This window comes from Poecilia formosa, unplaced genomic scaffold, assembly GCF_000485575.1.
Source record: "Poecilia formosa unplaced genomic scaffold, Poecilia_formosa-5.1.2 Scaffold1, whole genome shotgun sequence".
NCBI lineage: Eukaryota > Metazoa > Chordata > Actinopteri > Cyprinodontiformes > Poeciliidae > Poecilia > Poecilia formosa.
This window is the reverse complement of record NW_006799940.1, coordinates 4,239,349-4,251,925: the sequence shown is the minus strand read 5'-3', so window position 1 is coordinate 4,251,925 and position 12,577 is coordinate 4,239,349. Positions and strand designations below refer to the sequence as shown.

Genomic DNA, 12,577 nt, shown 5'->3' with positions numbered 1-12,577 from the left:
ATATATACATATATATATTATAGATATATGTAATGACCGTCTCTTTTCTGTGTGCAAACATTTCCCATTAAACAAATGTGAAATGGATTGAAAAGCAATTTTTCACATAGGACTAACAAATATGAAAAAAAAAACAACTTAAATAAATGTATTGATTTTTTCCCCTTGTAAAAGTGATCCCAATGTTTCTGACAGGAATCCAATTGTCCAGTGACATCTTATATCCCAGTGCTTTAGTGCTCCACCACGTCCAGTCGGTGAGCTTTACAGCTTTTTTTTTTTTTTTCCACAAAACTATTGGGGTAAGCAGCTTCGCTTCAGCTGTGACATAGTGAAAGAGGTTTCATTTCATCGGTAATAAAAAAAAAGGCCTAAAGGTAAAGCACATGAAATAGGAACCTATGCATTCTCTCCGCAGCAACATTTCTGCTGACATGCTTGCTGTGACCTTTACACATAATTGGTATTTTTCTAATATACTTTAACAACACCACATCTGAGAGCTACCAGCTCACAGGGCTTTGAATAGTGATTAATTAATACAGGGTCAGGTATGCCTACTGGGAAAACTAAATCTGAGTTGTGCTTTTATTGTTAAGTTTCATCTACAAGCGTCCACCCTAAATAATAGCTTTTATGTAACTTGATAATTTTTTTGTCACCATTTTTGATGTAATTTTAAACTAGATATTTTGTGTCAAAATGAAAGTGTTTTTTTGTTTGTTTGTTTGTTTGTTTGTTTGTTTGTTTGTTTTTTTAACATAAAACACATCTAAAATGCCTCTTGGAATGCTAAAGTATCTAGGCACAATGCTACCTGACAAGAGCATCATTTATTTTCCTTAGTGCTGATTGGCTGTACCCCCAAGAGCAGAGAATTTGTGGTCTGAGTTAAAGATTGGGGTAATGCAAGAGGCTTTTCAACATAAAAAAATGATGTGTTTATCACCAAATGAAATCATAGAAACAATGGTTGAACAATAACTCAAGTGGGGGAGGGGTATGGGGACATCTAAGATTAACCTGTCCTGGGAATAGTCAAAGCTGTCAGCTGGCCTGTCTGAAGAAAACCTGTTAGGTACTGCAAAATACTTGTCAGGTTTCTATCTATTAAAAACCATTAATCACATTCTAACAGGAATAGTTACAAAATTGGTGTGAATACTTTCACGTGAATCCCTGCATGTCAATTTATAGATAGCCAAAAAAGTATGTGGATTTTTTTCTGTCTGTCAATATGACTAAAGTCAAGCTAAGAAAACTGAACCCAAAATGCGAATCAAGCAATATGCTAATCTACAAAGTGATGCACATCTGACAGAAACACCAAGGATCGAAACTCATTTACTAAATTCAATGAATAACCTGGGAGTAATTGGATTTATCTGTTTATGTCAGTATCAATGTGAAAAACACAGTGTGCAAGAAGCCAGCTCCCTATAACGGACATTTATGACCGTTTCCTTTTACAGTTTTTATGTTATTTACGCATCACTTTGTAGCAATATAAAAGGAAACCAATTGAACTTTAATTTCAGACAGAAAATGAAGGCTTCACTTAACATCTTGCTGTGTCCGAAGATGCTTCAAATCAACTGCATGACTGCACTGAAGCCCCTGCAGAGATCAGATTTTTGGAAATTTCCTTTGTGGTGCAGCAGATCATCCAAGTGGAAATTACAGCAGAGGACAGGAGATCAATACTCTGAAGAGCAGAGAAGGGTGAGCAGATAAATCGAGCTTCCTGTGCATCTTAATTGCATTTTGTCAGTTAAATGGGATACTTTTACTTAGATTTGAGACCATACCTTTTGTCTGAGGGAAAACAAATGAAGGTAAAAATCTGAATCCAGATAAGAATAAAGTTTTATTTCATGCTCACAGGAGCAAAATAACAACCTGTGCTTTAACAGTGCTCTGAGAGAGATGTGCATTTTTCTCCCAATCGGCTTTATCTTACTTTTTCTTACAAGCGTTGTAATAACTTGCTTTCCAAAAAATGCATTTCAATTCGGTCCATGCAAACTGCAAACTGTGCTGCTCTCACTCGGGGCTCTCGCATCTGGCAAAGTCTCCGTCTGAACTTTCAGCGAGCAGAGGAAATCAATAAACGACATTACGTTGAAAAACATTAACATTACGGGCTCCTACATGCATCATTGCGGTTTCCTCAAGCAGAAAATGGGCTTTCAAACCTCTGAGGAGGACTCAGATAATTCCCTTTAGATTTTCTAGTTTTAGTCACACAGTGTATTTTACAGGCACACACACAGACGCGGGGGAAAAAAAGTTGTGGCCCAACATATTTCTCTGTCGAACCTCATGAGGAAGGAAGACGGTAAGGTAAGTGATGGTACTCGCTGTCCCCAGAGGCACAGAGTGACTTGCTGTCATAAAGGGAGTGATGCTCTGTGAAATGGCAGGAATCTCATTTTGCTGGCCCATTTTCACAAGTGTCATTATCACACATCTCAATGTCCTGGAAGCTGGAGGCGTCAGTGTCGTCCTCTCTGCTGCTCACACTGTTCCTGAACGCAAGGCTTCCTATGAAGGGGTACACGCTACCTGTGAACAGCTCTTTGATATTATAATGCGGGAGTTCAGGGTCTTGTCTTTCAGGCTTGGTGATGCACCGTACATCCATGGCTTTGCTCCTCTGGTAGTACTTTGAAAACTTATTAAAGATCACGCTGATGGGCAGAGCCACCACCAACAGGCCACAGATGATGCATAAGGTGGCCACCACCTTCCCTGATGCCGTCACAGGGCATGTGTCACCATAACCCACTGTAGTCATTGTGATCATGGCCCACCACCAACCTGAAGGGATGGTCCCCAAATCCGTGTCCTTCTCCTCCTTCTCCGCAAAGTAGATGAGGGCAGAAAACACGGAGATTCCCACTGAGAGGAAGAGAATGAGGAGACCCACCTCTTGGTAGCTGTGGCGGATGGTTGCACCCAGAGCTCGCAGTCCGATGGAGTGCCGGGCCAGTTTGAGGATTCTGAGAACCCTCATGAGTCGAAGAACCTGGACTACCCGCCCCACGTTTTCCAGGTCTTCGCTCTCCTCCATGCTCTCTTCGTCAGATTTCTCCAGGGCTAAAGTGAAGTAAAACGGCAAAATGGAAGCAACGTCGATGATGTTCAGAGGGTTGCCAAGGAACTTCCTTCTGGATGGCGCAACAACGAACCTGATGAAGAACTCTGCGGAAAAGCAGGCGATGCAAATCTCCTCAAGGACGGTGAGGACAGGGTCCTCGATGGGTTGGTCATTGCCGTCCACCCGCTGAAACTCCGGCATGCTGTGGATGCACATGGCAATGATAGAGGTCAACACCATACTGAGGGAGGCAATGGCGATAATCTTTGAAGCTTTGGAGTGAGCGGGATCCTCCAGTCTGAGCCAGATGTAGCTCCTCACTTCTCCACACCATGCCCCTTTGAACTTAGTCAGGTCCTTGTCAAGAGCGGACAGCTCCTCAAAGGAGGAATCGAAGCTCGGCTCCTGTTCTTCGCTCTGGATGTCCCAGTCCTTGTCCTCAATGTACTCCTTTCTCTCATGGTACCACGTGTTGCAGCAGGGGCTGAGGTGTACCTCATGGATGCCCCAGTACTCGATTTCCTGACTGAAGGAAAAAATGCAGAACTCCTCCATCATGTGGATGCGACCCGTGTGATAAAAGTTGAGCACACAGAGGAAAACGCGGGGATTCCTGTCGAAGTAATACTCCCTCTCGGTCGGGCTGTAGTCATCGCATAGCTCCAAGATGGCGGCCTCACTCGGGCAGCGCAGCAGACGTGCCAGGCGTGTCTGAGGGAAGCGGAGCAACATGTCCGGGTCCACTTTGTGGCATACGCCTCCCACGTTGAGGTTGACCTGGTCCTCCTCTTTTCCCTGTTGGTGGAGGATTTGGCCATACCCCATGGTCCTAAAACATCATGAGAAAAGTATTTGCAGTAAAACTCGGAAGTGGTAAAAGTATTTGCCCCGTTAGACTTTTCTTCTGTTTGTCATCTCATCTTAGTATCAGACAAACATAATTTCAGAAGATATTAAATAATAGTGTTATACATAGGGGAAAATAATCATCCAACGGTGTTAAACTCATTTTCATTTTGGGCCATATCAAGATTATGAATGTGGTTGTGCCAGAAAAAAAAAAACTGGTTTGATTTTATTGATAAAATAATATTAAAGCCGCAACTGTTTTTGAAGATTCCCTCTAGAGTTTAGAGGGCTATATAAAACACTGTGGTAAACCAGATTTGGCCCCTTGGTCTTGAGTTTAGCACAAGTGATCCAAACAAACCTGGCTCCTTTGTGAAAATATTACTTTCCACCTTGTTAACCACATTATTTGGTTTCATTCGACACACCCAGGCATGACTTCTGCCAGGCCTGTGGAACCAAGGAATCCCCAAACAGAACCAGTCTGATGAAATGAAGTAGGCTTAAACATCTCAAAAACAAACATCTTCAGCTCATGTTTTGAGCTGAAGAAAGTCAAGAAAAGAGCTGAAACAAAGTTACTGATTATCAATCACTCTGAAGGGAATGTCTGGTCTGAAGGGAACCACATTAAGAACCATTGTTTTCAAATGGGGAAATTGGCCAATTTGGCAAGCAAAATTACTCCTAGGAGGCATTAGTGACTCATTCATAAAATCACAAAACAATACAGAAATACGTCCAAAGCACCACAGGCCTTTTGTTAACCTCAGCTAAGCTCAATGTTCATGATTTATCGATAAGAAAGAAAATAGAGACAAATACATGCAGTGGAGAGAGCCCAGGCAAAACTCTACTCTGTCTAAAAAGAACAAATCGTCCTAGCCCATATTTGCCAAAAAGCAATTTGATAATCCCAAAGACATTTATTCAAATATTCTGTTATGTGATGAAAGAAAAAACTGGTCGTCCCGTTACATTTCACATCAAACTAACAGTATTCCAGAGAATGAACATCACAAAAAGTCAAACTTATTGCTGGTTGTGTGATTATCTACGGCAGTGCTCTGCTTAAGACCACTTGGCTTATGCAGCACAATAATAATCAACGACACACTAGAAATTACTTCCCTAAACAGCTGACTAAAAGTAACTAAGAAAGCTGAAGTATAGACTTAAATCAAATTAAGACACTTCTGCAGGACCCTGAAAAGGGTGTTAATGCTCAAAAATCTTGCAAAGTAGTTTAATTAAACCTGTTCTGTGAAACACTCATTGATAATTTAATGACGGTTATTGCCACAGGTAACTAGGTTTAAGTGGCAATTACATGTTCACATAGGGGCCAGGTTAATTTTGTAGCTTCCTCACCCTAATAAGTGAATTTATTACTTTTGTTTTAACCAGCTTTACTTGGACTGATAATAAAATATGTTCTATAATAGGAAACATTTAAATTTAAACAAAATAAATTTGAGAGGATATTTCTTTACCGGGTTACTGGATTATAACGAGACAAAGGGGGAAAAAAAAGCAATCTCAGGCAACAGGTTAAAATTAATCACTTTTTTTACATCTTTACATGAAATACTATCCTCAAACAGTTCATCCTGCTTCTATCCATGATAAGTTTTTGCTAAAAAAATAAATAAATAAAAAAATTTAATTTAACAGGTTTTCCAAGACTTTTCCACTTTAACTAAATGCAAAACAAAAAAATCATAAAACCTACCTGTAGTTTGAGCCTTTCTTTCCATTAAATAACTTTTAATCAACTGGTTTTGTTCCTTTGTTCCACTGATATGTTGCCATCATGTTGCCAACATGAGGAGAAGCAGCCGGGTGGTGTGCTGCCGCAGCCTCACGGACGGGACAGGAAGAGCTGGAGCTGGGACAGCCGAGCGGCAGCAGTTTGTTGCCTTTTACAGGGAGGAGGGAGGGGCTACAGGACAAGGGAGGAGAGAGAGAGCCTGCAAAGATGAAGAGATGCAGAACAGAACAATCTTTGTGGCTTCTTTATTACCAATAGGCTTTTGATGTTCCTGAATATTGAGTGTGCTTTTGATCATAACAGCACATTTTATTCCATCTGACAAGACTGCACCTGCAACCCCTTACTGTTTTATTGTTTAAAAATGTGTCTTGGCTTTTGCTGGAATGCTCTGTAGCTGAAAGGAGCTGACATCAGCTTGTGCATGAAGGACAGAGTGAAGTAGTAACAGCAGACATTTTAATCCCCTCTGAGAAGGTACTGCTGTCAGGCTGACCGCCAAGCAAAAACCTCAGACTGTATTTGGCAGCAAATAGGAATTATAGCACACTCCCCAAGAAAGAAGAGCTTTAAAGTGACTTCCAGAAGCATTCACATTTGAAAACAATTTTCCCGCAACCAAAATCTTTGATTATATACGTATGTAAAAAATCTCAAAAGTGTGGCATACACATTTTGATACCTTTTATGTTGATGTCATTTAATTAAAGTCAGCTAGAAGTAGCTTAACTAGTAAACAGAAGAGTGATCTGATGATATGAAAAAAAAAGAAAAAGAAAATTTGACCTGCATGCACAATTCAAAACTAACACTCCACATGACCCTAAAAATATTATCCCCATGGTTGTGGCAGCATCAAGTTCTGGGTTGCTTTTTTTTAGTGGGAGCAGGATAAGCTGCCCAGAGTTAATGATGTTCTGAACTAAATAAATGTTTATGCTAAAAATAAAATTTGTCGAATGATGCAGAGAATTTGAGACTGGGGTGGAGGTTCATGATGCATACATTTACACCAGAATGGCTTAGATCAAAACGTACTCTTTTTGCTTGCATGACCCAGTCAAATTCCAGATCAAGTCAATCAATCTTTACACCTAAAACTGGCAAGAACTTCATAGACACTCATCCTTCAGTCTGACTAATCATTAGCTATTTGGCAAAAAAAAAAAAAAAAAAAAAAAGCATATTGCCAAATAGCAATAATTTTCAGTTTCCAGGTGAGCAAATCTGTTTTTTATTTGCTAATATTGAGCCAAATAAATGAATTTATTGCATAATAAAATTTTAAATTAGAATCCCAAAGGTTTAGAATTTAAAATAAAATAAAAACTTCTTTTAGTATTTTTAAAAAGCTGATGAGCTAAAAATATCTAACCATTTCAAACTACTTCCTTAAGCATTGTTTTATAAGGGTAGTCTTTGTCTTGGCAGCATTTAGTACATCTTATAGATCAAGGCAAAACGCAGAAACCAGTTGGCAGGAAATCAACAATAGCTCAGGCTGTCCACACAATTATCTCCAAAAGGCTGTAATTGGATCCACCTGTGAGTGGCTGTATCCGAGGGACAGGGACGATCTCCCTAGACACCCAAAGGGTTTTGACCTGCAGAGTTCCTTTTTCTTGACAAGCTTTATATGAAGTGGCAAACATAGGAACTCTGAGGTTACCAGTCTCCCACAGACTGCACAATGGGGCATCTGCTTTTATTGAGGTGTGATGGTTTTTCATTGAATCAAACTTGATTCATTGATTTGGGGTTTCATGTTTTTAATTCTTATTCCCAGGTGGATTCTCCTCTTAGTGGCTGCAAACATAGAGGCTCAACGGAAACCCCCTATAAGTAAGGCTATCTGTCTTGTAGTGGCATATGTTAAGAGATTTGCCAACTCTGCAGGTTTTTCTTGCATATGTAGCTTTTTTTTCTTCTTTAAATGCAGATATCAGAGCAAAATGCTTGGGGAATATTATGCGTGTGGAAGTTGGGCCTCTTGGAGGAAGCCTTTTGGATGTTGCTGTTATCATGAGTAAGCTCCTGCTTGTTTTGTCTCTTGCTAAATCAAACTTTTACACCCAAAACTGAAAATGTTTAAATTTTCTTATCCTAGATAACACGGCAATTGTTGTTACACCGAGTATTGCAGCGCAGTGTGGCTTCAGCATGAAGAGGGACTCATTTGGGAATGCCTTAATTTATATCTCCCTCCAAAACTGTTTTGCTCAAAATGTGGTAACAAGACTAAACCTCTTTAAGCAATAAATATTTAAGTTTCTTTACCTGATGAGACACTCCTTTTGTTTGCAGGATGATGAACTGTTCACAACTGCACTACAACTTCGCCTTCAAGGGAATCAGTTTTCTCAAGAAGAGGTGTATCAGGTGGCTGAAACCTGCCAGTATGATGTCTGGGCCTCCAGAGAAGTCATCTGCGACTATAACTACATGGAAGTGAGTGAACTGAAATCTAGGCCCTGATCTGAATAAATTTTTCTTGCAGTGCCTGTTTTTTTTTTTTGTTTGTTTGTTTGTTTTTTGTTTTTTTCTTCTCCCTCTAGGTGTCGGTAAGACGTGCAACTCCAGAAGACCTTCCTCTATCTGGACATCCTCTCCACCCCTCAAAGCCTTCAAACCCTCATCGAGCTGCAGAGGTGAACTCTAGAGACTGCCCGACTCTGTGTGGGGTTAACTTCTGGACGCCTGAATAAAAGTTGCCCTCTTGTATCTGATTTGCAGAAACGGTCTATGGATGCAGGATTCGAAGCTACAACTGTTGTGTTTTTCACACCAGAGGGAGAGAAACCTATGAGTGTGATTGCTGCACAGCAACGTGGATATGGCATTGGAAATACTCCTACAAGGCTGGTTTTGAGAAGTCCAATGATTGCACCAGAAACTTTTATGCAGACAGTGAGTAAAAGGCAATTGCTGCCTGAGAACTGCTTAATGTGACTTGTTCACAGGAGGTCAATAGATATGAAGTAAACTACTAAGGCCTCTCGCTGTCAAAGACTCAGTTGGCACATCTTGACTTGTGTGCAATTATTGTACTCTTGTTCCATGATGTAGTTCATATTTGCTTGTCGCTCATTAACGTTCTATATTTTTGACACCCAGGTAGTAGGGGTTCCCATGAGATTTTTCAAAACTTCAACAATCTTTGAAAAGAAGTGGTTTGCAACACAAATTGATGCTGCAGCTGGTTGTCCAGTCCAGGAGGGTAAGCACACTTTCAAGAACCATTTGCTTTGTCTAAGGAGTCTTGACATTTTATGGTGTTGAGAGACTGCTCTATGGCTTCAACATATATGCCACGGAGTTACATTATTTGCATACATTTCCAAAGACTCAAATAATGGTAAGCTTAATTGCAGAACCTGGCAGTAAATGACCAGCTTCTGCTCACAAGGCAAGGACTTGAGCACAGCTTTATACATGCCAAAATTAAAACTGTTAACTGTTTCTAATGCTCTTAATCGGTCTTGTGCCTAACTTGCAGGTAGTGTCTTCTTCACCCAAAACACAATCACCTGGTACCTGCCCCAGAAGATGGACCCAATGACTTCCTCTGGACAGTTTAATCTGTTGGAGGTGCACTTTGGCATAAATGGCCAAAGGCTTGACGCTGTGGAGATGCAGGCCCGAGAATACTCTGTAACACTCAATGACTTCTACATTGTCACTGAACTTCCCATTGGGGGTGTTGGTGGCTACTACAAGGTGACCTGGCTTATGACATTTAATCTGTGAAGCATGCTGTTGGCGAGTTTCAAATATCTTTAGGCTTGCGAAATGTACTCGGATAGGCAACACTGACTAACCCGTCTTTCTTTGCCTTTGCATGAACTGAAACACTCCTGCAGAGCCACGTTCAAGGTGATCTATACTACGTCTCTTATATGATTGAGCCAATGCTTGAGCTGCTCTGGACAGAGTGGCATACTCGTGAACAAACGAGATATAAAGTCTTTTTTCATATTGCAACACATCTGCGGCCACAACCCTTAGAACTTATCAACAGTGAGTAACTGGCTATGTATTTCTTTGACCATTTGTTTGCAAGCTTGTCTCATGCCTTTATCTTCCTGCAGATACAGTTCCAGGGGAGAAGATGTTCAGGATGATGCTTGGCCATTTTGCTGCTGATGTGGCTCTAATGAACATTACCTTCCCTGCTGAAGTTCTATCCATGCCAGACTGCAGTGCACGAGGCTTTAATATCTTGGAGCACATGTCTCCTAACACCAGCTTGAAGGTCTTTACCCTCAAAGTGCCCTTTGCAGACCCTGCAGTCTTGCAACAGGTAAAGATTTTAGATGGATGAGAAATGTCTTGTTTGGCATGTTTTCTAATGTTGTCTCTTGATCAGACTGGAGAGGGAGTCACAGTCTACTCCCTTCACCTGACCTTTGGTCTGCTGATCCTGGATGAGCATGTCACATTCTCTCACAAAGCCTACTTGGAAGCTGTTGTCCAGGATATTGGTCTGCATTTATAAAGATTTGAATAATTCAAATTGCGCTACTTGAACAATCAAGTTTTTGTTTTGTTTTTTTGACAGTCCTGCCCTCTGTCTCTGGTGGCTGTGATAACCATAACTTCTATGTCCTTGTAAAATATGGAAGCCAAGGCTACAACTTTCAGACCACGGTGGGGAAGCGTTACATGACCCCCAGTTTGGCTCAGCATTATGATTATATGGAGAACAGGACACACTTCAGTTTTGTTGTGCCATTTTCAGCTCTTGATGTTACAGTGGAGGTATGACTCTGAAGGGTTTTAATGTTTGAAGCAGGGGTCCCCAAAGTCGGTCCTTCAGGGTTGGTATCCTGCATGTTTTAGTTATCTCCCTGGTTTAGCACACCTGGATCACATGATGGTTTGTTACAAGCCCTAAGAGGAACGCTGACAGGCTGAAAAGGTTGTTGGTATCACCAGGAACTAAAATGTGCAGGACGCCGGCCCTCAAGGACTGACTTTGGGGACCACTGGTTTAAAGGGACAACGTGTCTAATTTCAAGCAACATTCCTCCTTTCAGGCCATTGAAGCATCATCCATTAGGAGCAGACTTGATGTAGTTTTGATTAATCCAGAGACTAATTCTCAAATTCAAGAATTTTCTGTAGCTTGCAATTTTCCTTCAACACTCACAGGTAAGTTACCTTTATATCCACCCTTACATTTGGTGACCTTGTTAAATACTGATGGTAAACATGTTCTCTTCTAGAATGCTTTCCAAATGGCACAATGACTGCTCTGGCTTTAAAACTGGAATCGGTGCCCTTGCTGAACCCCAGCCAGCTCACTCTTGCAGATCCTTCCTGTGGCCCCGTCCATAGTGATGACCGCTATGCTTTCTTTGTCTTCGCAGTGAATTCATGTGGTACAACAAGGAAGGTACCTTGGCACTCAATGATTACATGTTGTCTAACACAGATGAACTTGTAACTCTTTTTTTTCTCAGTTCATGACAAATACCATGCTCTATGAAAATGAGATCTCACTGCCAGATGAACTTCTAATGAAAAAGAGTCCAACATCAGAGGAACCAGAGTATCAGTAAGACTCTGCTATAAACTCTTAATAACTGACAACTTGAAGGGTGGGGAATTGTATTAAAACTTTGCTTTAAATTTTCAGTTTAAAGATTTCCTGTTTCTACGACATCAACACAAGCCAGGCTGTGGCCTTCAACACAAGACCTCGCAGGAGTGAACCTTATGCAGAGAACTCTGAAGGCCAGTTGCAAGTTGTAATGAGGCTTGCTTTGGGTAAGGATCGACTACAACTCAATGTCAGATTTGAGAAGGCAACTGATTTAAGTGACTACATGTCATCTTGATCTCTTAGATGACTCCTACCATGCATTTCAAAACTCTGAAGACTATCCCATAGCAAAATATCTACAGCCACTGTACTTTGAGGTGGAGCTGCTGAAGTCTACCAACCCTCTGGTTTCACTTGAGTTGGAAAACTGCTGGGCAACACAAGAGGAAGACAGAACATCCGAACCCAGATGGCATCTGATAACTGATGGGTATTTTATCAGTGACACTTGACAGTTTGTCAAGGTGAAGCTGTTGCAAAATGAAGTATCTAGACTAGTCTCTAAGATTCATTCAAACCTAACTTGACACCTTCTGCAGCTGTCCAAACCCAGCTGACCCTTACCAGGTGGTCTATCATCCTGTTTGGACTGATACCAGGGTTAGGTATCCCTCCCACTTCAAACGGTTTGAGATCCAGATGTTTGCCTTTGCTGATGGCAAAAATGACATGAGTACCAAGGTAGTTTACGTAATTGGGTTGGGTGTATAAATCTTGTTGCATTTGAAACATATAGCCAAATGACATCTTAATCTTGCAGCTTTTTGTGCATTGTGATGTTGTGATCTGTGACTCCAAAAATCCCCTTGGCATTTGTGGAGACCAATGTTCAAACCCAAAGCAGACAACAAAAGGTGAGATGGAGGATTTAATCTTTGGTGTGCTACAGCACTCTAAAGACTTCATCTGCTTGAAGATTAATCTTGCGTGTCTCTTTGCAGGTCAAAAACGTGATGTTTCACAGGTCTATGGCTTTGAATGTGTGTCTCTTGGTCCAATAAGATTTAATTTTTAAAAATAAACACTTAAAATTGAAACTGGTTTCAGACTTTTCAATCTACCACAAGTTAAGCTGCAAGCTAGACTCAATACTTTCTTTGAATGTAACTCAGCCATTTAGCCTAACAAGTTACTTTATAGGCCATGGCATCTGATGGGTTTTAAGCAAAGATTGAAGTTAATCACCTTAAACTTGACTGCAAAGCTGAGAATTTTTTTTAACTCAAAGCTATTCCTTTAATGTTACTGGTGC

At 40.8% G+C, this 12,577-nt stretch overlaps 2 protein-coding genes across 2 annotated transcripts; one reads left to right on the top strand and one right to left on the bottom strand.

The window, feature by feature from the left end:
* Window positions 1-1,848: 1,848 nt before the first annotated feature.
* On the bottom strand, window positions 1,849-8,085 carry LOC103134136 (potassium voltage-gated channel subfamily S member 3). Its single transcript, XM_007546268.2, has 3 exons — window positions 7,998-8,085; window positions 5,682-5,919; window positions 1,849-3,929 (listed from the first exon to the last, which is right to left on the bottom strand). The coding sequence occupies exon 3, from the start codon at window positions 3,923-3,925 to the stop codon at window positions 2,429-2,431; it is 1,497 nt and encodes a 498-aa protein (XP_007546330.1). The 5' UTR covers window positions 3,926-3,929; window positions 5,682-5,919; window positions 7,998-8,085; the 3' UTR covers window positions 1,849-2,428.
* Window positions 7,156-12,362, top strand: LOC103134143 (uncharacterized). Its single transcript, XM_007546281.2, has 21 exons — window positions 7,156-7,433; window positions 7,507-7,562; window positions 7,660-7,746; window positions 7,828-7,949; window positions 8,025-8,168; window positions 8,276-8,368; window positions 8,454-8,627; window positions 8,835-8,937; window positions 9,217-9,437; window positions 9,581-9,737; window positions 9,809-10,020; window positions 10,087-10,201; window positions 10,279-10,478; window positions 10,757-10,871; window positions 10,946-11,115; window positions 11,183-11,277; window positions 11,359-11,489; window positions 11,569-11,755; window positions 11,865-12,006; window positions 12,086-12,179; window positions 12,267-12,362. Exons 1-21 carry the CDS (start codon window positions 7,411-7,413, stop codon window positions 12,338-12,340), a joined length of 2,715 nt encoding a protein of 904 aa, XP_007546343.1. The 5' UTR covers window positions 7,156-7,410; the 3' UTR covers window positions 12,341-12,362.
* The last annotated feature ends 215 nt before the right edge of the window (window positions 12,363-12,577 follow it).

Coding starts and splice junctions, on each gene's coding strand:
- LOC103134143 (XM_007546281.2), top strand. CDS start 7,411: ATGGGGCATCTGCTTTTATTGAG. Junction 10,872..10,945: donor TTTTCCTTCAACACTCACAG/GTAAGTTACCTT, acceptor GTTCTCTTCTAG/AATGCTTTCCAAATGGCACA. Junction 11,490..11,568: donor TGTAATGAGGCTTGCTTTGG/GTAAGGATCGAC, acceptor TTGATCTCTTAG/ATGACTCCTACCATGCATTT.
- LOC103134136 (XM_007546268.2), bottom strand. CDS start 3,925: ATGGGGTATGGCCAAATCCTCCACCAACAGGGAAAAGAGGAGGACCAG.